Source organism: Bos indicus x Bos taurus, chromosome 24 (assembly GCF_003369695.1).
Source record: "Bos indicus x Bos taurus breed Angus x Brahman F1 hybrid chromosome 24, Bos_hybrid_MaternalHap_v2.0, whole genome shotgun sequence".
NCBI classification, from domain to species: domain Eukaryota; kingdom Metazoa; phylum Chordata; class Mammalia; order Artiodactyla; family Bovidae; genus Bos; species Bos indicus x Bos taurus.
In genome coordinates, this window is record NC_040099.1 from 561414 (window position 1) to 585890 (window position 24477).

At 40.7% G+C, this 24477-nt stretch overlaps 1 protein-coding gene across 1 annotated transcript in view; it reads left to right on the forward strand.

Annotated features, from left to right (window-relative positions):
• Positions 1-24477, forward strand: part of PARD6G (par-6 family cell polarity regulator gamma) — a 77949-nt gene that overhangs the window by 16913 nt on the left and 36559 nt on the right. Inside the window, exon 2 of the mRNA XM_027525910.1 lies at positions 23751-23973. Within this exon, the coding sequence (XP_027381711.1) occupies positions 23751-23973 (223 nt within the window). The remainder of the gene's footprint in view (positions 1-23750; positions 23974-24477) is intronic.

Here is a 24477-nt window from a genome sequence, read left to right on the forward strand (position 1 = left end):
AGCCAGACGACTTGACCTTTCTCATGTTCAGGAGCACCTGTAAGTTCAAGATACCTACCTACCTCCTAGGACTATAAACATCCAGCAAAAGAATGTTTTTCAAGTAGAGCAGATAAGTGAAAAAAATTCAGAGTAGACCAGTGTGGACAGCGTGCTGCTTGTCAGAGACGAGGTCACAGATATTGCTCTCACGTGCACGAGATGCCTTTTGAAGGAATAGAGGACTGAAATCATTGGTTCCTGTGGAGACTGTTCACTGAATACCTTTTGAATTTTGAGCTGTGTGGTTCTATTCCATTCACACCATAAAGAAAAATATACCAGGCTCTGTGATCCTACTTTTTCTTTAAAAAAAAAAAAGCATGTTGGAGAAGATTGAGGAGTGTCCTCTCTCCCATGCAGAGCTTTAGTCACTGGGTCTGCCCAGGTGGGGCTGGGATGGCTGCAGGACAGTGAGCCCTGGGCTCCCAGGGCACCTCAGTGTCACACCACACAATGGACCTTGATTTCCCTCCTTCTTTTCTGTCCATCATGAATCTTGCTGCTTTCTCCAGAGTGACTGTGTTCACGGGCACAAGTAGTCAGCTCTGTGGACTGCCTCCAAGGTGAAGATTACCATGAGCTGTGTACGCAGGAGGGAAAAGAATGTTGTTGTGGGTTTTTTTAAGAGTATTTTAAGGAAATGATGAAGGAGGATAGACATTCAGAGTTGCAGACCTTTGTCCTTAAAGTTCAGTTCCCCCTTTTTTTATGAAAAAAGGGGGGAGAAGGTGATGAAAGGGCGTGAAAGGGCGGAGAAGGCGATGGCACCCCACTCCAGTACTCTTGCCTGGAAAATCCCATGGATGGAGGAGCCTGATGGTCTGCAGTCCATGGGGTCACAAAGAGTCAGACATGACTGAGCGACTTCACTTTTCACTTTTCACTTTCATGCATTGGAGAAGGAAATGGCAACCCACTCCAGAGTTCTTGCCTGAAGAATCCCAGGGACAGGGGAGACTGGTGGGCTGCGGTCTATGGGGTCGCACAGAGTCGGACATGACTGAAGCAACTTAGCAGCAGCAGCAGCAACCTGAAAGGGAAGGTGAGCTGGGGGTTGGGAGTGGTTGAGTCAGATACAGTCGCAGAGAGTGACCAGAAACATCTCTGGATATCAGTTACCTATATCGGGGATCAAGGACGGGGCAGCTTGAAAGCTACAAGAATGTGGTGTGCTTCCTGCCCACAAAGAGCTGTCAGAGACACAGCCCCTTGTGCACCGTCACCTCTCACAGCCTCTCCCCACATGATGGAAACAGTGGCCCTGGGGCCACCGAGGGACACCACATGGGGTCAGGTATAGGAGCCCTCCCCAGACAGAAAGACAACAGCATGAAGGCCCGAGGTGAGAAGACAATACCACTTATAATTTTCCTCTCCCTCCACTGATGTTAGATCAGCAGGAGGGTGCTTTACTCAGACTAGGTTTCTTTGGGAATGGTATTCCGGTATTAAGCCAGAAGTGCATCTTAATCATCAAAAACATGCTAGAGTTTTTAAGTGAAAGTAGCTAAGTGACTTTAAGATGAAACCTGGAGACCATGATTTCAGTTGTAAAAAGAATGAGCTTTTTGGTTGGTTTGAAGTGGCAGTAGCTTAGTGCTGCAGACGGAACACAGGACCAGAGGAGACGGAGTCTGTTTCCAACCTGGAATCCAGCAGCTCGATGGCTCTGGGCAGATCTCTCTCTGAACCCCTCAGCATAGGAGTTCAGAAGTGCACTTCTAGGGGGAACTTATGGTTTAGTTGCGGGCATGAAGACAGCCAGCAAGACTTGCAGTGCATACCAAATGAGCCTGGCATGTGCTGAACTAAATGTTTCCATACAAAAGGGATTTGTTTAAACATATGGATAACTGTAGAGAGAACTCCTCAGGTCTCAAGAAAAAGAAAAGTTTACATTGTTAACCTGGAAAGTAAGAGATAATTATGGTAGTGGTAATGAATGAACCATAGAGTGACGTGACTTTGGATGATGAAAATACATTTGTATTGTCAGAGACTTGTGGCTCCAAAAGCATCATTCATATAAAGTTTTAGCTTCTACATTGGACAAGAGGGCCTGAGGGCCGTTTGCAGTTTGGGGTCAGGGTGGAGATGGGCATGTGAAGGAGGCAAGTCCTACCCTGTTCAGAGTGCCTGCCGCTGTCTTCCCTACCAGTTCAACACTGTTGGACCAATTCAAACTGGAAAAGCTTGCCCTTCCAGCTTTGATGAAGTCTCACATCCTGTTCTCCTCTGCAAGGGCCAGCAGTAATGGGAGTGGGGGCTTCCCTGAGTCCTTAATACATCTTCATCGTCTAAACTGATGTGTGCTGACGGGGGATGCCTGGACCCTTAGTCTCTTAGTGTTTTCCATCTGCCTGGAGCAAAAGCAGGGCCTCCATGCGCACCAACCAGTCTGCCACCACCTTCCGGAGTTTCCATATTTCTCAACACAAACTTCCAAAAAGCCTTCAATTGGCTGTTAAAAATAATTATTCTTAGGCTTCCCTGGTGGCTCAGTGGTAAAGAATCTGCCTGTCAATGCAGGAGATGTGGGTTCCATCCCGAATCCAGGAAGATCCCACATGCTGCAGAGCAACTAAGCCCACGCCCCACAATTACTGAAGCCCAAGAGACCAAGAGCCCGTACTCCCCAACAGAGAAGCCACCACAATGAGAAGCCCATGCTCCGCGACTAGAGAGTAGCCCCTGCTCGCTGCAACTAGAGAAAAGCCCAAACAACAACGAAGACCCAGCACAGCCAACAATAAATAAATACATAATTTTTAAAATTGTTCTTTGAAGTGAAAGGTCAAAAAGCCCTATAAACTACAATTCATATGAAATAAAATTCGTACCTTTGAAGTATAAATTCAGTAGGGTCTAGTATTTTCGGTTTCCCTGGTGGCTCAGAAGTTAAAGCGTCTGCCTCCAATGCGGGAGACCCGGGTTCAATCCCTGGGTGGGGAAGATCTCCTGGAGAAGGAAATGGTAACCCACTCCAGTATTCTTGCCTGGAGAATCCCATGGACAGAGGAGCCTGGCAGGCTACAGTCCACGGGGTCGCAAAGAGTCTGACACAACTGAGTGACTTCACTTCACTTCACTTCAGTATTTTCAGAGTTGTGCAGTCGTTACCATTATTTAATTTTAGAACATTTTCTTCAGCCTAAAAAGAAACCCCATACCCATTAGCAGCCATTCTCAATTACTTACTACTTCTAGTCCCTAGAAACCACTACTCTACTCTCTTTATGAATTTGCCTATTCTGTATATCTCATATAAATAGCATCATATAATATATGATCTGATGTGTCTCATGTCTTTCATTAAGATAATGTTTTCAAGGTTCAAATTTGTCATACTTCTTTCCTTGTCATGGATGAATAATATTCAGGAATAAGAGTATGTATGACTTTTGGTTTATCCATTCATCAACTGAGTAGTTTTCACTCTTTGGCTATTCTGAATAATGCTGTTATTATTGTACGAGTTTTTGTGTGGACCTATGTGTTCCTTTATCCTGGGTACATGCCTAGGGGTGAAATTTCTGGGCTATATGGCAATTCTTTGTTCAACATTTTTAGGAGCTGCCAAACTGATCACCAAAATACAGACATATTTTCTATTCCTACGAAAATGTATGAGAGAGTCCAGATTCCTCCACATTCTTACCAACACATTGTCATTTCTGTCTCTTTTTTTCCACATCAGATAGCACATAGGATCTTACTTCCCTGACCAGGGATCGAACCCGTGCTCCCTGCAGTGGAAGCATAACATCTTGACCACTGGACAGCCTGGGAAGGCCCTGTCCCCTGTCTCTTTGATCGTAGTCATGCCAGTGGACGACATGGTGGCTGATTCCAGTTTTGATTTGTGTTTTCCTAATGACTAATGCTGTTGAACATCTTTTCGTGTGTTTATTCGCCACGTGTATATCTTCTTTGGAGAAATGTCTATCAAGTCCTTCGCCCATTTTTAATAAGGTTGTTTGTCGTCATTGGGTTTTAAGGGTTCTTTATATATTTTTGGTGCAAGTCCATTATATATATAATTTGATAATTTCCTCCCATTCTGTAGATTATCTTTTCATGTTCCTGATTCACAGAAGTTTTCAGTTTTGATGAAGGCCAATTTATCTAATTTTTTTCTTTTGTTTCGTATGCTTAGTATCATATTGAAGAAACTTTTGCCTAACCAAAGTAATGAATTTAATCCTATGTATTCTTCTAAGAGGTTTATAATTTTAGTTCTCACATTTATGTCTAGGATCCAGTTTTAGTTTCAGTTCAGTTCAGTTCAGTCGCTCAGTCGTGTCTCATGCTTTGTGACCCCATGATATGCAGATGACACCACCCTTATCGCAGAAAGTGAAGAGGAATTAAAAAGCCTCTTGATGAAAGTGAAAGTGGAGAGTGAAAAAGTTGGCTTAAAGCTCAACATTCAGAAAACAAAGATCATGGCATCCGGTCCCATCACTTCATGGGAAATAGATGATGAAACAGTGGAAACAGTGTCAGACTTTATTTTTTGGGGCTCCAAAATCACTGCAGATGGTGATTGCAGCCATGAAATTAAAAGACACTTACTCCTTGGAAGGAAAGTTATGTCCAACCTAGATAGCATATTCAAAAGCACAGACAGGGCTTCCCTTGTGGCTCAGCTAGTAAAGAATCTGCCTGCAATGTGGAAGACCTTGGTTCGATCCCTGGGTTGGGAAGATCCCCTGGAGAAGAGAAAGGCTACCCACTCCAGTATTCTGGCCTGGAGAATTCCATGGACTGTGTAGTCCATGGGGTCACCCGCAAAGAGTCCTATAACCAGTGTAGTAAATGGCATGTAGTAAATGTTAATAAATGTCAGCTCTTTAAAAAAAAAAAAAAGGCACAGACATTACTTTGCCAAGAAAGGTAAGGCTATGGTTTTTCCTGTGGTCATGTATGGATGTGAGAGCTGGAATGTGAAGAAGGCTGAGCACCGAAGAATTGATGCTTTTGAACTGTGGTGTTGGAGAAGACTCTTGAGAGTCCCTTGGACTGCAAGGAGATCCAACCAGTCTATTCTGAAGGAGATGAGCCCTGGGATTTCTTTGGGAGGAATAACGCTAAAGCTGAAACTCCACTACTTTGGCCACCTCATGAGAAGAGTTGACTCATTGGAAAAGACTCTGATGCTGGGAGGGATTGGGGGCAGGAGGAGAAGGGGACGACAGAGGATGAGATGGCTGGATGGCATCACTGACTCCATGGACATGAGTTTGAGTGAACTCTGGGAGTTGGTGATGGACAGGGAGGCCTGGCATGCTGCGATTCGTGGGATCACAAAGAGTCGGACACGACTGAGCGACTGAACTGAACTGAAATGAACTGAATTGCAGCACGTCAGGCCTCCCTGTCCATCACCAACTCCCGGAGTTCACTCAAACTCATGTCCATCGAGTCAGTGACGCCATCCAGCCATCTCATCCTCTGTCGTCCCCTTCTCCTCCTGCCCTCAATCCCTCCCAGCATCACAGTCTTTTCCAATGAGTCAGCTCTTTGCATGAGGTGGCCAAAGTAGTGGAGTTTCAGTTTCAGCATCATTCCTTCCAAAGAACACCCAGGGCTGACCTCCTTTAGAATGGACTATTGGATCTCCTTGCAGTCCAAGGGACTCTCAAGAGTCTTCTCCAGCACCACAGTTCAAAACCATCAATTCTTCGGTGCTCAGCTTTCTTCACAGTCCAACTCTCACATCCATACATGACCACAGGAAAAACCATAGCCTTGACTAGACAGATCTTTGTTGGCAAAGTAATGTCTCTGCTTTTCAGTATGCTATCTAGGTTGGACATAATTTTCCTTCCAAGAAGTAAGCATCTTTTAATTTCATGGCTGCAATCACCACCTGCAGTGATTTTGGAACCCAAAAAAATAAAGTCTGACACTGTTTCCACTGTTTCCCCATCTATTTCCCATGAAGTGATGGGCCCAGATGCCATGATCTTCGTTTTCTGAATGTTGAGCTTTAAGCCAACTTTTTCACTCTCCTCTTTCACTTTCATCAAGAGGCCTTTTAGTTCCTCTTCACTTTCTGCCATAAGGGTGGTGTCTTCTGCATATCTGAGGTTATTGGTATTTCTCCCGGCAATCTTAATTCCAGCTTGTGCTTCTTCCAGCCCAGTGTTTCTCATGATGTACTCTGCATAGAAGTTAAATAAGCAGGGTGACAATATACAGCCTTGACGTACTCCTTTTCCTATTTGGAACCAGTCTGTTGTTCCATGTCCAGTTCTAACTGTTACTTCCTGACCTGCATATATGTTTCTCAAGAGGCAGATCAGGTGTTCTGGTATTCCCATCTCTTTCAGAATTTTCCACAGTTTATTGTGATCCACACAGTCAAAGGCTTTGGCATAGTCAATAAAGCAGAAATAGGTGTTTTTCTGGAACTCTCTTGCTTTTTCCATGATCCAGCAGATGTTGGCAATTTGATCTCTGGTTCCTCTGCCTTTTCTAAGACCAGCTTGAACATCTGAAAGTTCACAGTTCATGTACTGCTGAAGCCTGGCTTGGAGAATTTTGAGCATTAGTTTACTAGCATGTGACATGAGTGCAATTGTGCGGTAGTTTGAGCATTCTTTGGCATTGCCTTTCTTTGGGATTGGAATGAAAACTGACCTTTTCCAGTCCTGTGGCCACTGCTGAGTTTTCCAAATTTGCTGGCATATTGCGTGCAGCACTTTCACAGCATCATCTTTCAGGATTTGAAATAGCTCAACTGGAATTCCATCACCTCCACTAGCTTTGTTCATAGTGATGCTTTCTAAGGCCCACTTGACTTCACATTCCAGGATGTCTGGCTCTAGGTCAGTGATCACACCATCGTGATTATCTTGGTCATGAAGCTCTTTTTTGTACAGTTCTTCTGTATATTCTTGCCACCTCTTCTTAATATCTTCTGCTTCTGTTAGGTCCATACCATTTCTGTCCTTTATCAAGCCCATCTTTGCATGAAATGTTCCCTTTGTATCTCTAATTTTCTTGAAGATATCTCTAGTCTTTTCCATTTTGTTGTTTTCCTCTATTTCTTTGCATTGATCTCTGAGGAAGGCTTTCTTATCTCTCCTTGCTATTCTTTGAAACTCTGCTTATATCTTTTTTATACTCTGCCTATAATTATACTCTGCTTATAATTCAGATGCTTATATCTTTCCTTTTCTCCTTTGCTTTTCGCTTCTCTTCTTTTCACAGCTATTTGTAAGGTCTCCCTAGACAGCCATTTTGCTTTTTTTGCATTTCTTTTCCATGGGGAGGGTCTTGATCCCTGTCTCCTGTACAATGTCATGAACCTCTGTCCATAATTCATCAAGCACTCTATCTATCAGATTTAGGCCCTTCAATCTATTTCTGAAGTAGGAATCCAACTTCATTGCTTTGCCTGTGAGTATCAAATTCCCACAGCACCATTTGTTGAAAAGTTTATTCTATGCCACCATTCAGTTATCTTAGAATTCTTCTCAAAATCAATTGATCATAAATGTAAGGGTTATTCTCCTGGACTCCCAATTTTATTCTATTGATTATATGTCTACTTTTATGCCAGCAGTACACTGTAAATTTTGAAATTCAGAAGCATGAATCCCTGCTGTTCTTCTTTTTTAAGAATTTTGTGGATTTTCTGGGTCCCTTGAATTTCCATATATATTTTAGGGACAGCTTGCCAATTATTTTAAAAAGGCAGCTATGATTTTGATAGGGCTTGAAATGAATCTGTATTTAATTTGGGGATTATTGCCATCTTAACAGTATTAACAGTCTTCAGTTCATAAACATTGAATCTTTTTTTCCTTCTTTCCTTCCTTCCTTCCCTCGTTCCTTTCATGCCATAAGTAACCATCTGCTTCCTGAAGATGTCTGCCAATAACTTTGAGAAAAATACTTGGCAAAATGTGAACTCATCAGAGAATTATAGGTAATATATAAGAAACAAAAGTCTTACTTTATGAATTAAAGACTTTATTTTGTCCTTTTTACATGTCTATATATGTGCTCACACTATTCAGGTCTTCTTTAATTTTTCAACAATACTCTGTAAACTGTAATTTTCAGTGTACGAGTCTTTCACTTCTTTTGTTATGTTTATTCCTAAATATTTTAATCTTTTCTGATGCTATTATAAATGAAATTTTCTTAATTTCATTTTCAGTTGCTCATTGCTAGTGTACAGTAATAAAATTTATATTCCTGTGTTGATACTGTACCCAGCAATCATACTGAACTCATCTATTCAGTCTAATAAGTAATTATTGCAGATTCCTTAGAGCTTTCTACCTGTAAGAATGTATCATTTGGGGATAGACATATTTTTAATTCTTCCTTTTCAATCCAGATGTCTTTTATTTCCTTCCCTAGGTGCCCTGGGTAGAACCTGTAGCACAATGTTTAAACAGTAGTTGTGAAAGTGGAAATTCTTTCCTTGTTCCACATCTCAGGGTGAAAATCTCTGTCATTAACCATTAAGCATGAGGTGTTGGGACCTTCCTCGTGGCTCAGATGGTAAACAATCTGCCTGTAATGCAGAAGACCCAGGTTTGATCCCTGGGTCCAGAAGATCCCCTGGAGAAGGGAATGACTACACACTCCAGTATTCTTGCCTGGAGAATTTCATGGACAAAGGACCCTGGTGGGCTACAGTCCATGGGTTGCAAAAGGTCAGACACGACTGAGCAACTAACACACTTTCAGGGTTTATTTGGAAAGAGCAAAAAATTGCATTATGAGCATGCAATCTATGGCAAACCACAGGCATGTTCAGAGAACAAAGGAAGGGAATCTGCTTTTATGGGGAAAATGGGGAAGTTGCAGGGTCTGTTCTAAGTGAAAGTTCATTGGAGGAAGGTGGAGGTTCAGACTGGTGATGGCTTCTCATTGGTTGAGCTGTGATGTTTCTCACTGGCAGGACTGTTGCTGAGCAAGGAGAAATTCTTCCTTTGGGTTAGTAATGTAGTCACTTCCTGTTTGGGAGTGCAAGGTATGCTTCTTCCTGTGGGGTGTGCACATGAAGATCAGTGTGTGCAAATGACGGTGAGCGGTAATGCATGAGAGCTCCCTCTGCAGGTCATTCCTGACTCTAATTTTAGTTGCTGTTGCTGCTGCTAAGTCACTTCAGTCATGTCCGATTCTGTGCGACCCCATAGACGGCAGCCCAACAGGCTCCCCAGTCCCTGGGATTCTCCAGGCAAGAACACTGGAGTGGGTTGCCATTTCCTTTAATTTCCAGAGGTTACCTATGGATTTTCATAGAAGCCCTCTATCAGGGTGGAGAAGTCCCCTTATATTCCTAATTCATTGAGTATTTTAGATCATTAAAATGTGTTCAGTTCAGTTCAGTTCAGTTCAGTCACTTAGTCATGTCCGACTCTTTGCAACCCCATGAATCGCAGCATGCCAGGCCTCCCTGTCCATCACCAACTCCCGGAGTTCACTCAGACTCACGTCTTTCGAGCCAGTGATGCCATCTAGCCATCTCTTTGTCAAATGCTGTTTCTGCATCTACTGAGATGATCATGTGGCTTTGTTCTTTATTACTATTATATACTACATGATGTTCAGGTGTTAAACTGATCTTGCATCCCTGTGATAATCTCACTGGTCATAATGTATTGTTCTTTTTGTATAGTTCTTTACTGGATATGGCCTACTAGTATTTTGTTGAGAATCTCTGAGTCTCTGTTTACAATGGATATTTGTTTGTAGTTTTCCTATAATGTCTTTTTCTGGCTTTCACAGGGTAATGCTTCAAAGAATAAGCTGGAAAATGTTCCTTCCTCCTCTTTTACATTTTAGAAGATTTGTGAAGAATTGGTGTTACTTATGTAAATGTTTACTAGAATTCACTAGTGAAGCCATATGGACATGGGCTTTTCTTTGTGGGCAGTTTCAAAATTACTAATTAAATATCTTGTAATAAGTTTAATCAGGTTGTCTATTTCTTGTTGAGTCAGTTTTGGTAATCTGTGTATTTCTAGGAATTTATCCTTTCCACCTTGGTTATCAAATTTGTTGACATACAGTTATTAGTAGCATTCCTTTGTCATACTTTTAAAAAGAAAACTTTTAATTTTAGAACAACTCTAGATTGATAGAAAAGTTGAGAAAATAGTACAGCAAATTTCCATATGTATACCACATTGAATTTCCTCTGTTATTACTATCTAATGTTAATAAAATCTAATGGTACATGTGTTATAATAGGTCTGTAAATATTGATACATTTCAATGGAATGCATATTTATTTTTCCTTAGTTCTCATCTAATATTCTTTTTAGCTTTGTGTTTCAAAATCCTGTACAGTATACATTATATTTGTTGTGATATCTCCTTAGGTTCCTCTTGACCACGAGAATTATGCTCTATTTTTTAATTACCTCTATAAGTTGAATGTTGAATTTAATCCATATGTTGAACCCCTAATCCCCAGTTTGATGGCATTTGGGAGTTAATTAGGGTTACATTAGGGTCATGAGGGTGGGGACCTCATGATGCAATTAATGTCCAGAGGAAAAGACACAAAAGTGCTCCATCATGTGAGGACACACAGTATGAAGGCAGCCATCAGCAGATCAGGAAGAGAGCTCTCACCAGACACCGAATCTGCCAACACCTTGACCTTGGACTTTCCGACCTCAAGAACTGTGAGAAAAAAAAATTGTTTAAACTAGCCAGTCCGTGGTATTTTGTTATAGCAGCTCAAGCAGGGACCTGAGCAGTTTTAAGAAGTGTTGGTCACTTCTTAAAAATCCACTATCTTTTGTGGATTGTCCTTCAGTGAGATTTGCCTGTTGGGCTTCTCATTACTGTACAGAGAGTACTGGTTTGGGGAGGAAGACCACAGAGGTAAAGTGCCATTTTCATCACATCTTTTCAAGACTGCACACTGTCAACACGACCCGTTACTGTTGCTGTTGACCTTGATGGCACGGCTGGGAATGTTTGCCCCATTTCTCCACTTATTCTTTCTCTCACTTTCCTTACAGTATTCGGGATGAGCTCTGGGGTATGTTCTGTCTCCTTGAAGGTGTGTATCTACATCAATTATTTGGAGTTATTCTGCATGACAGATCTGTCTATTCTCTCGCAATTACTGTTCACCCATTTATTATGTCATTATGGACATGTGGACATTTATTTTGTACACTGAGTTTAATCCAGTACCACTACTGATTATGTTGCTCATATTATACCAGCTTCAGCAATTGGGAGCTTTTTCAGTTGGTTCGTATTTCTGTTTGACATATCCCCATGCTTAGGTATTTTGCTTTTAGCACTTTCTTACTGTCTGGTATTATAAAATTTCCCAGGCTCATCTTGTGTGTTCTGTATACCATTTTTAGAGTCAGTCAATTCTTCAAGGAGTTTCTTGGGTGTTAGGTATGATTGTTACTACTAGGATGCTTATGATCCTTCTTTTTTTTTAGATATAAATTTATTTATTTTAACTGGAGGCTACTTTACAATATTGTATTGGTTTTGCCATACATCAACCTTCTTAATTCCTTAAGCTCAATAGTAATATTTCCTCTTTCATTCCTGATTTTAGTACTCCAAATCTTTTCTTCTTGACCCCTCCTACCTAAAATTTATCAATTTTGTTGATCTTTGATCTTTTCAAAAACCTATTTTTGCTTTTGTTATTTTCTATATTTTTTCTATTCTCTATCACATTCTGTTCTAATCTTTATAATTTCTTACTTTCTACTTGCAATTGGATTACTTTTGTGCTTTTTTAAAAAGTTTCTAATGGTGGTAGTTTTCAAAACTATGGTTTTTCTAATAGTCACGTATGGATGTGAGAGGTGGACTATAAAGAAAGCTGAGCACTGATGAATTGATGTTTTTGAACTATGGTGTAGGAGAAGACTCTTGAGAGTCCCTTGGACTATAGGGAGATCAAGCCCATTGATCCTCAAAGAAATCAGTCCTGAATATTCATTGGAAGGACTGATGCTGAAGCTGAAACTTCAAAGCTTCAGCCACCTGATGCAAAGAACTGACTCATTTGAAAAGACCCTGATGCTGGGAAATTGAATGCAGGAGAAGAAGGGGACGACAGAGGATAAGATGGTTGGATGGCTTCACCGACTTGATAGACATGAATTTCAGCAAGCTCTGGGAGTTGGTGGTGGACAGAGAAGCCTGGCATGCTGCAGTCCATGGGGTTGCAAAAAGCTGGACAGATTGAGCAACTGAACTGAATGGTGGTAGTTTAGGTTATTGTTTTGAGATCTTTTTTTTTTCTTTCACTATGGCTATTTATAGCTGTGAATCTCCTCTAAGCACTGTGTTAGCCAAGACACATAAATTTTTGTATGGTGTGTTTTCATTTTCTTTAATCTCTCTGTGTTTGCTAATCTATTGTGATTTATTCTTTAACCCATTGGTTATTTATTGAGTGTGTCGTTTAATTTCCTCATATTTATGAATTTCCCCAATTTCCTCCATTGTTGATTTCTAATTTCATTCCATTGTGGTTGGAATTATACATATTTTTTATTATTTCAGTCCTTGCAAATTTATTAAGGCTTGTTTTAGGGTCTAAAATAGGATCTATCTTGGAGAATGTTCCATGTGACAGATTTGCCTAGCTTTTGTTTATTTGGGAATCTCTCATTTTGCCTTCATTTTGAAGGATAGTTTTGCTGGATATAGAATTCTTGGTTGATTTTTTTTTTCCACCCACAACTTGGAACATGTCATTCTGCAGCATTTTAGCCTCTGTGGTTTCTGATAAGAAGACAATTGTTTTTATTTATTTATTTATTTTATTTATTGAGGATCATTTGTACACAACAAATTGTTATTCTCTTGCTGCTTTCAAGATTTTCTCTTTGACTTTGGATTTTGGTAGTTTGACTATAATTCATCTAAATGTGGGCCTGAGTTTATCCTACTTATAATTTGTTGAACTTTGAGATATGTAAATTAAACTTTTTCATCAGATCTGGGAAGTTTTTGACCAGTGTCTCTTCAAATATCCTTTAGCCTTTATTTCTCTCACTCTCCTCTAGGACTTCCAGATGTGTTCTTTGGTATGCCTGATAGTATGGCACAGATAGTACATCTCTAAGACTGTTCATTTTCCTTCATTTCTTTTTCTTTTCTGCTTCTTAGACTGGATACTCTCAATTGACCTATCTTCAAGTTTGCTGATTCTTTCTCTGCCATGTCTAATCTACTGTTGAGATTAGGGAATTTTTCATTTCAGTTATAATTTTCAACTCTAGAATTTCTATTTGTTTCTTTTCAAACAAAAGATTTTCATCTCTATTATTCTCTATTGGTGAGACATCATTTTATGGTTTCATTTAGTTCTTTGTATACGGTATCCTTCAGTTATCTGTAAGTATTTATAATAGTTTATCTAAAAATCTTTGTCTAGTATGTGCAACTTCTGGGCCAGCTCAAGGACAGTTTGCACTGAGTGTTTAACTCTGTTTAGGCTTTTTTCACTATTTCTTTGTATATCTTATAATTTTGTTGAAAACTAAATATTTTAAATAATATGATATGGTAACTCTGAAAGTCAGATATGATATGATAACTCTGAAAGTCAGACTGTTCCCTCAAAGGTTTGTGGTTGCTCCTACTGTTTGTTCAATAACTCTCCTGGGTTAATGCTGTAAAGTGTATTTTTCCTCATATGTGACCACTGAAGCTCTGCTCATTTAGCTTAAATGGTCATCTGATGATTGGACATAGATATCTTTAAATGATTTGAACCAATAAGTCTCCTGTCCTTTGGTTTATATGTATGTACTAGGGTACATCTTCAGCACTCCAGCAGTTTACAGCTTTGCTTTAGCCTTCAATTCCTGATTGTACAGAATCTCACAGTCAGCCAGCTATGAGAGATTACAGCATTCTCAGGTCTTTCCTGACCATGCCCACAGTCCTGCACATGTATGTGCACTTATATATTTCCAGGAATATATCAGAGCTTATCAAAGCCTTCTTCGGACAACTCATTCCCCAGCATTTCAAAAATGTTCCTCTATTTTTCTATTGTAGTAAAATTTACCATCTTAGCCATTTTAGGGGTACAGTTTAATAGTATTAATGCATTCACATTGTTGTACAGTCATCACACTATTATACTCATAACTTTTCATCTTGTTAAACTCAAACTATATACTCGTTATGGGCTTCCCAGGTGGCACTAGGGGTAAAGAATCTGTCTGCCAGTGCAGGAGCCTCAGGAGACACGGGTTAGATCCCTGGGTCAAGAAGATCCCCTAGAGAAGGGCATGGCAACCCACTCCAGTATTCTTGCCTGGAGAATCCCTCGCAGGCTATAGTCCATAGAGTCACAAAGAGTCAGGACTGAAGCAACTTAGCATGCATGCATGCATACCCATTAAACAATAACTTCCAGGAGTTCGCTGCAGTCTAGTCATTAGGGCTATACGCTTCCACTGTAGGAGGATTGGGTTTGATCCCTGGTTGGGGAATTTTTTGAGGAACCTCCCTACTGTTTTCTATAGTGGATGTATCAGTTTACATCCCTAACAACAGTGCTCTAAGGTTCCCATTTCCCCATATCCTCCCCAACACTTGTTTTCTGTTTTTTGATAGTAGTCATCCTAAGAGGTGAGAATCACCAGCATTCCTTTTTATTGTCTTTGTCCTAGCTGGTACCTTAACTCGGGTAATTTTGTGGCAATTCCTATGCCCTATGCAGTAATCTTCATACATTACAACCCCGTGAAAAGAATTTTGAGAATTACCTGTATAGTGAAGTGAAGTGAAATTTGCTCAGTCATGTCCGATTCTTTGTGACCCCATGGACTGTAGTCCATGGAATTCTCCAGACCAGAATACTGGAGTAGGTAGCCTTTTCCTTCTCCAGGGATTGAACCCAGGTCTCCTGCATTGCAGGCATATTCTTTACCAGCTGAGCCACAAGGGAAGCCCAAGAATACTGGAGTGAGTAGCCTACTGCTTCTCCAGGGAATCTTCCTGACCCAGGAATTGAACTGGGGTTTCCTGCATTCCAGGCGGATTCCCTGACCTATCAGGGAAGCCAATGTATTTTGAAGTTTACGTCTAAGTTTTCTTGTAATAAATGTAGTTTATTACCCCAGGGACTGTAGCCTACCAGGCTCCTCCGTCCATGGGATTTTCCAGGCAAGAATACTGGAGTGGGTTGCCCTTTCCTTCTCCAGGAGATCTTCCTGACCCAGGGATTGAACCCAGGTCTCCTGCATTGTAGGCAGACACTTTACCATCTGAGTCACCAGGGAAGTCCCTAATAAATGTAGTTACAAAAGATAATTTCTGGGGATTTCCCTGGTGGTCCAGTGGATAAGACTCAGAGCTCTCAATGCAGGGGGCCTGGGTTCAATCCCTGGTCAGGAACAAGATCCCACATGCGGCAACAAAGACTGAGCATGCTACAACTAAGACCCAACATAGCCAAATAAATAATGATTTTTTAAAAAAAAAAGATAATTTCCATCACATTGTAAAAATTCCATTTAAAAATGAAACTTGTACCATATGATCTTTATTCATTAAACAATTGCTGCTGATTGTTCTTAACAAATGTCCTGAGGAAAGGGCTTTTCCCAACAAGTGAGTTCTGACTCAAGTCAAATAAAGACAAACCCTGTGAACAGGGCTTTTCTAGGGACCTGTGAAACAGGTTTAATGATGACAGCTCTGTGCATATGGGGCTCTGAGGTGAGCTCCAAACCAGTTCTGCCCCCTGTAAAACTATTAGGCTGCTGGTTTCCAAAGCTGAGGAACAGAGGACAGGAAGTTAAAACACCATAAAGCTTGCCACTCTGAGATTCAGCTGCTTTTCTGGAATAAACACACCTTGCATTGTTGCTTGCAAACCTTTGATTAATTTCCAGAATTCTCAAAAAGTTGGATTTTTTTACTCTCTTTGCCAGTGCTCTCATTGCTTTTATGGAGGAGCAGATTTTTGCTGATCATTACTCCACTGTTTTAGAAGTACTTCAAGGTTAACTTTTAGGACAACAAATAACTTGTGTTTCCCAAGTTCTTAGCTTTATTGGGTTTCTACCACTCTTTTTGCCTCTTTGCTTCTTGGCCAAGGAAAGGCTTCTCAGTGAAAAAGAACTTTATCGGAAACATAGTTTACTCAATAGCATATTATGTTTGTAGCAATTGAGTTCTAGGTATTATTCATTCAACAAGCACTTGTCAGAACTATCCCTTCTTCCTGAAGGAAAAGGTGTCAAAATAGATAAGATAGATATAGATAGATAAATCTTTGTTTTGAAATTATAATGGTCATTTTATTACTTAATATTTTAAAGGAAATAAAAATGAGTTTCATTTAAAGACTGATTCATTTTTGCTTACTGACTTCCTTATTTCATTTGAGATAACTAAAAATTTTAAAGAAGTGAACTCCACCCTCCCCTGCCACTTTACTATTCTATTGTAGGAATACGGAGAAGGCAATGGCACCCCACTCCAGTACTCTTGCCTGGAAAATCCCATGGACAGAGGAGCCTGGTAGGCTGCAGTCCATGAGGTCACTAAGAGTCGGACATGACTGAGCGACTTCACTTTGACTTTTCACTTTCATGCATTGAAGAAGGAAATGGCAACCCACTCCAGTGTTCTTGCCTGGAGAATCCCAGAGACAGAGGAGCCTAGTAGGAGGTCGTCTATGGGGTCACACAGAGTCAGACACGACTGAAGCAATTTAGCAGCAACAGCAGCAGCATTGTAGAAATAACAGGTATGGTCAGCTGTAAAATTCAGTAAATATTAATGCTTGATTCTTTCTTTTTATTTACTTATTTTCAAAATAGTAGGTTGGGACTTCCCTGGTGGTACAGTGGATAAGAATCTATCTGCCAGTGCAGGGCACATGGGTTTAATCCCTGGTCCAGAAAGACTCCACATGCCACAGAGCAATTGAGCCTGTAGACCACGACTACTGAACACATACTCTCAACAAGAGAAGCAATGAGAAGCCCACACACCACAACACAGAGTAACCCTCACTCACAGCAACTAGAGAAAGCCTGCACAGTAACAAAGACCCAGCACAGCCATAACTTAAAAAAAAAAAAGTAGGTTGGTTCCTAGGAAACTTCCAGAAATTATCATCCTTATCAATGATAAACACACAAATGATCCACTGTTGGGAGATTATTCAAACTAGTTCCTGAGTCCTTTGGATATGACCCTAATAGTCTTTGATAATTCCTTGCCTCTTAGAAGGATGAGATTCATAGGCTCATACAAATTTCTTGACTCATATCTAGAATTACCCCGTTTGATGAGGAACCCTAGATCTTTTTGAAAAATTGTGTTAAATACACAGAACAAAATACACAAAGCTAGTGGAGGTGATGGAATTCCAGCTGAGGTATTTCAAATCCTAAAAGATGATGCTGTGAAAGTGCTGCACTCAATATGCCTGCAAATTTGAAAAACTCAGCAGTGGCCACAGCCCTGGGAAAGGTGTTTTCATTCCAATCCCAAAGAAAGGCAATGCCAAAGAATGCTCAAACTACTGCACAATTGCACTCATTCACACACTAGTAAAGTAATGCTCAAAATTCTCCAAACCAGGCTTCAACAGTATGTGAACTGTGAACTTCCAGGTGTTTAAACTGGTTTTAGAAAAGGCAGAGGAACCAGAGATCAAATTGCCAACATCCATTGGATCATCAAAAAAGCAAGAGAGTTCCAGAAAAACATCTATTTCTGCTTTATTGACTATGCCAAAGCCTTTGACTTGTGGATCACAACAAACTGTGGAAAATTCTGAAAGAGATGGGAATACCAGACCACCTAACCTGCCTCCTGAGAAATCTGTATGCAGGTCAGGTCAGTTCAGTTCAGTCGCTCAGTCGTGTCAGGAAGCAACAATTAGAACTGGACATGGAACAACAGACTGGTTCCAAATTGGGAAAGGAGTACATCAAGGCTGTATATTATCACCCTGCTTATTTAACTTATATGCAGCGTACATCATCAGAAACGCTGGGCTGGAGGAAGCACAAGCTGGAATCAAGATTGCCCGGAGAAATATCAATAACCTCAGAAATGCAGATGACACCACCCCTAAGGCATAAAGCAAAGAAGAACTAAAGAGCCTCTTGATGAAAGTGAAAGAGAAGAGTGAAAAAATTGGCTTAAAGCTCAACATTCAGAAAACGAAGATTATGGCATCCAGTCCCATCACTTCATGGCAAATAGATGGGGAAACAGTGGAAACAGTGTTAGACTTTATTTTTTTGGGCTCCAAAATCACTGCAGATGGTGATTGCAGCCATGACATTAAAAGACACTTGATCCTTGGAAGGAAAGTTATGACCAACCTAGACAGCATATTAAAAAGCAGAGACATTACTTTGTCAACAAAGGTCCATCTAGTCAAGGCTATGGTTTTTCCAGTATGGAAAAACCATATGTATGGTTTCATGTATGGATGTGAGAGTTGGACTATAAAGAAAGCTGAGTGCCAAAGAATTGATGCTTTTGAACTGTGGTGTTGGAGAAGACTTTTGAGAGTCCCTTGGACTGCAAGGAGATCCAACCAGTGCATCCTCAAGGAAATCAGTCCTGAATATTCATTGGAAGGACTGATGCTGAAGCTGAAACTTCAATACTTTAGCCACCTGATGCGAAGAGCTGACTCATTTGAAAAGACCCTGATGCTGGGAAAGATTGAAGGCGGGAGGAGAAGGGCACAACAGAGGATGACATGGTTGGATGGAATCACTGACTCAATGGACATGAGTTTGAGTAAACTCGGGAGTTGGTGGTGGTCAGGGAGGCCGGGTGTGCTGCAGTCCATGGGGTTGCAAAGAGTCGGACACAACTAAATGACTGAACTGAACTGAACTGGAGTTGATTTAAAGTATGGGCGTGTGGAGTGTGTGTAGGTTACATTCAAATATTGCAGCATTTTATGTAAGGGACTTGACCTTCTTAGGATTCTGCTGAAATAAAGGTAGGACTGTGCTCACCACTTTTCAAAGCCTTTTTACTCTGTGGATATTGTCCTCTGATGAATAAAATTAAGTTTTTAAGAATTCTAGTGTGTTTTTTATTTTGTTACCTGTGCATTTTATGTCATATCAAGAAATCATCACCAAACCCGGTGTCCTGAAACTTTCGCCCTATGTTTTTGCCCAAGAATTTTATAGTTGTATGTGTTATATTTAGGCCATGGATCCATTTTGAGTTAATTTTTTATAATGGTGTTAGGGAAGGGTCCAACTTCAATATGACAAAACCATTTTATTTTTTAATTTTCTATTTTTACTTTCCCGTTAGATCAGATCAGACAAGTTTCCTCTAAATGAAGGAATTAACTGGCACAATTCATTGCCATATAATCCTTGGTATAATTACCAGAAATTGAAAAAGTGAATGGCTTTAATGACTGGGCAATAAATCTTCCAAGTCACATATTTTCCAAATCTGTTTTCAGCAAACTTGAATGTGGTCCTAATTGAATTGTCGTCTAATGGACTGTTTGAAATAATTCTAATCATAGGCTGCTCTATGGATATTTCTGGCATAAGACTTGGTGAGACTCACAGGCTGAGCATCTTTGTGCCTTCAGAGCTCTCACTGCTGTCTCCTCCTGTCACATGAAAGGCCTCTCAGTACCAACACCATGACAACAAGAAGCCCCAGAAGAATCAGTGCTAGCCAGGCCACATTTAGCAATCGATACTTCTCATTAAACTAAAGACTTTTTAAATGTTTACTTTGGAAGGCTAATAATCATTTGTCAAATCTTATAACTATGTTCCAATTTGATTTAATAATTGCAAAGACTCAATCTAGAAATTTTTTTACTGTAAAAATCTGTTTTTTTACATTACTTGATTTATAAATGTGATAAAATACACATGCATAAAATTTACTATCTCAGCCACTTTGTAGCATATAGTTTGAAGTGAAGTGAAGTGAAAGTCACTCAATCACGTCGACTCTCTGCAACCCCATGGACTGTAGTTGGCCAAGCCCCTCTGTCCATGGAATTCTCCAGGCAAGACTACTGGAGTGGGTAGCCTTTCCCTTCTCCAGGGTATCTTCCCCACCCAAGGATAGAACCCAGGTCTCCCGCGTTGCGGGCAGATTCTTTACCAGCTGAGCCACAGGGAAGCCCGTGTACAGTTTAGTAGTGTTAGTTACATTCACATTGTAGTGCATCTACTCCAGAACACTTTCCATTTTTCAAAACTAAAACTCTATTCCCTATAGAAACAACTTTGAAATATTTTCACAAAGAGACACTTAGCCTCAAGGGTAATGTTTAACTTCAATTTATCTAATTTTGTTGTAGAGGAGAGTGATAGGGTAACCAAGCATAAATTATTAGGATAAAATATCAGGATTAGCACTTACAAATAAGGTCTATGGGAGTAGCATGGAAAATGTTTACTGTTTTTCCCTTTTTTTTTTAATTGCTTTTGTTTAAAATTTGATCGCCTTAACTACTGTAAACATAGCCTATTTTTGTGCTTAAAATACTGAATGGAAAACTCCATTGTGTGTTGCTTTGGACATATTTGGTCAAATGTGTGTTACTTTGGCTGTAAAGGCATTTAAAGCAAACAAACAAAAAAAAGCTGTGAAAATGGCCTTGGAGCATTATCTTTAGTTACTTGAAGAGTTTCTACTTTTTTTTAAAGTACAGTTTATGTTAAGATAATTTTTATTAATTTAGAGAAGACAATCAATGTCTGTGAGAAAACGGACTTTCTTTTGGATTTTCTTTTTGTGGTCATTGTAAGTGATTGCTTTTTCCTTTTATTAGTTTCACATTCTTCCTTTGTTCTAAAACTTAGACTGACATCTAGCTTTGACAATCATAGTATGTTTTATTTTCCTGAGGGGGGAATAATTTATAATGCTGTTTAGTTTTGTACTATTTGTGTGTTGGTGAATTTTTAAACTGTGTGCTAACTGCAATGAATTATATGAACTGAGGAAAAAATATATATATATATATCAGGATTAAATTCTTCTGGGGCAGTGCAATGGAAACCAGAGATCAAAGAGAAACAACCTTGTTGGATTTTTTGATTGTTATAAAAGAGCTCGTTCATTCTATTTTAAAATGCATGATGGTAGTATCAAATGACTATGGCATTTAGATTTCATTGACTATATTTAAAAGATCATATGATAAAATATTTATTTTTAAATAAAATATTTACAGCTTGCTGGAAATTAGGGCTTCCCTCGTGGCTCAAACAGTAAAGAATCCACCTGCAATGCGGGAGACCTGAGTTCTATCCCTGGGTTACGAAGGTCCCCTGGAGGAGGGCATGGCAACTCAGTCCAGTATTCTTGCCTGGAGAATCCCTTGGACAGAGAAGCATGGCGGGCTACAGTCCATGGGGTCATAACGAGTCAGACACGACTGAGGACTAAGCACAGCACAGCTGGAAATTATATCCTTTGCAACTATTTATTTTTATTATGAAAAATTTACAACTTAAAGGTGTATTATCCCTTTTATACTAGTAGGTTTTTCCAAAATTCTTGATGGGATATGTCACATGTGAAGACCACAGCATTAGGGGAGAGGGATCCCTATGGAATACTGAACCAAAAATTGAAATTCACTGGAGACTCACATCCTAACGTATTCAGTATCTCACTGTGGACAGTGTCTCCACAGCAGGACTCATGAAAGGGTAGCCGCTGAGCTTCACCCCTTCGTCTGTTACATTATTCCATAATCAACCTGTAAAACAGCTACCAATTTCAAGGAAAGTTTTAAGAAAAACTTGCATTACTGTGCCTGGCCTAGGTTGGGAAGTAAGTTACACAACTGTATCAAAAGTTTATCTTTCCCTCCCAGCACCACAGAGTAAAAGACAGAATGGGAGGAGAGGTTTACAAATCATGTATCTGATAATGAATTATATGCATATACATATATATATATAGAGAGAGAGAGAAATCTATACATATGTAGAGAGAGAGAAAAAGCAAAAGCACAGTGGTGGTTGCAGGGTCAGGGAGCCAGGAAATGGTAGTTACTGCTTGATGGGAGCAGAGTTTTAGTTTAGTGAAAATGAGGCAAGTGTTGATAAAAACTAATTGCTCTGGAAATTAGCATATGTGAAATATCAAACAGGAAAGATGATGGGTGACTGTTATTGAAATAAACATCATGACGTGACTGGATAACTGATTATGAAAGAAATCACATTAAACTTGTGTTGTCTGCTTGATCTCGTGTCTTGAAAAGTTTTGCCAGCCTAGGATGTCTCCCTGTGTGTAAGAGGGGGTGTGCCTTGCTCCCTGGCAGCCTGGCAGCCTGCTCATGTGAGCGTGCTTGGAGAAAATATTGAGAAGTAACGGGGAGAGGGCAAGGGGATGGAGGAGAGCGCGCCTCTGGACCTTAGAGTGTGGAGCAGGCTTTACTTTAATTAGCCACTGAAGGTGGCTTTTCCCAAACTTGAAGTTTTTTATTCCAGGGGCAATGAAGAATAGTGTTTTCCTTTGCTTTTTAAAAGGGAAATGGGATCTGAGACTGTTTCTCAGAGATCTGTGTAAGTTGAGGTCTGGTGATATTCCCTTTAAGTCAGTGGTTTTATCTGCGTGATTCCCAGACCAGCAGCATCAGCTTCTCCTGGGAACTTGTGAAAAATGCACATTCTTGGGCTGCATTCCAAATTAGCCAGTTCCAGAACTCGGAGGTCCTCCATGACTGATGCCTCCCCAAATTTTAGAGCCACTCACACCTGCATGGTTTGAGTTGCATTGCCCTTGTAGTTGACATGTCTAGGTGATGTAACTGTTAGTTTTATGTAAACATTAGACATTTCATTTTTGTGTTTTTTGGAACCAATGTAATTAGTTTTCAGTTATATAGAAGAGCACAAAGTCTGTCCTGCCTGATGAATAAAGTTCCCTTTTGCCAAGTGAGGAACAACAGCGTGTCCTAATCCAGCGGCCTCAGGCCAAACAAACAGGCGGTGTCCTTAGATCGCTGGACAGGTCAGCCTGCGGGAGGTGACCTAGGGTACGCCTAGCAGGTGGCCTGGAGGTCTGCAGGCAACGCTGTGGGCATTTGAGCCAGAGCCAGGGGCTGACAGGAAAGAGGTGGGCCCGGCTGTTTCCCAGAGCAGGGCCGAGCTGCATCTTTTTTAAAGGGACCTGCTCTGTCTTTTTAGCCAGAACCCATGCTCCTGCCTCCCAGAGGTTTGTGAAGCTTGGTTTTCACCAGGTTCTTTTCTTCTTTCAGTTTTGCTGCCACTTCTGATCCTTTTGAAGTGCAGCCATTTGGTGTTTTTAAAATGCAAATCATATCCAGTCATTTCCTTCCTTAATATTAAAACTGCCCAGGACTTCCCATTCCCCTTAGGGGAGAGTTCAGAAGTTGCAGCTGGCCTTTGCTTCACTCACGCCTCTGAGTGTCTGATGGCTGTCGGGGGCTGTGCAGACAGTGTGGCCCAGCCTGGGGATGCTCCAGGGTCCCCAGTGAGGGAGGGGCCCCCACCCTACAGCCTGAGCTGCGCACCTCTCCTGGGGTCCGCAGGACAGGGGTCCATGCGCATGAACTGTTCCCCCACACTGCCGTCTCCCTTCTCTCGAAGCTCCACGAGGACTGGGGTGCTGATGCAGCCATGTCCAGGCCTCCGGGAGGCCCGGTCATGACGCCTCTTCTCCGATGCCGGTCCCTGCTGTTCACACGCCCACTATCTGTTTCCTCCTAGTTTGGAGCCGAGTTCCGAAGGTTCTCTCTGGACCGCCAGAAGCCTGGGAGGTTCGAAGACTTCTACAAGCTCGTCGTGCACACCCACCACATCGCCAACACCGAGGTGACCATTGGCTATGCAGACGTGCATGGCGACCTGCTGCCCATCAACAACGATGACAACTTCTGCAAGGCCGTCTCCAGCGCAAACCCCCTGCTCCGGGTTTTCATCCAGAAACGAGGTACTCAAGAGACTGAGCCCATGCTCCTGCTTGGCGCTCATTTAAAAAATAAATACACCTTCCAGTTTCGTCTGTCATTTCAGAACCATGTTATTCTGATTTCTTTTTTTTTATTTATTTTTTAATTGGAGGAAAATTGCTTTACAATGCTGTGTGGTTCCTGCCGTAAAACAACACAAATTATATATATATATCCCCTCCACCCATCCCACTTACTCTGTTTTCTAGCCTTTGATGAGAGACTAAAGAAATTAAGATCTGTTTGGTCAACATTAATTTCTTAGAAAACATTCTTAATAATATTTAAACTGCATTTTCCACCTGAAATTGTGTTGACTCATGATTTTTAAATACTGAGAGAAAATGACATTGATATTTTCAGTATTTTAACCGGAGTCATTAGCCAGTAACCCAAGAATTAAAGTAAAGGTTGTTAGTATATGTTTTCCACTGTCTTTTTAGGGTTGGGAAAAAATGTAAACTTTAGATTATAACTTTGGTTGG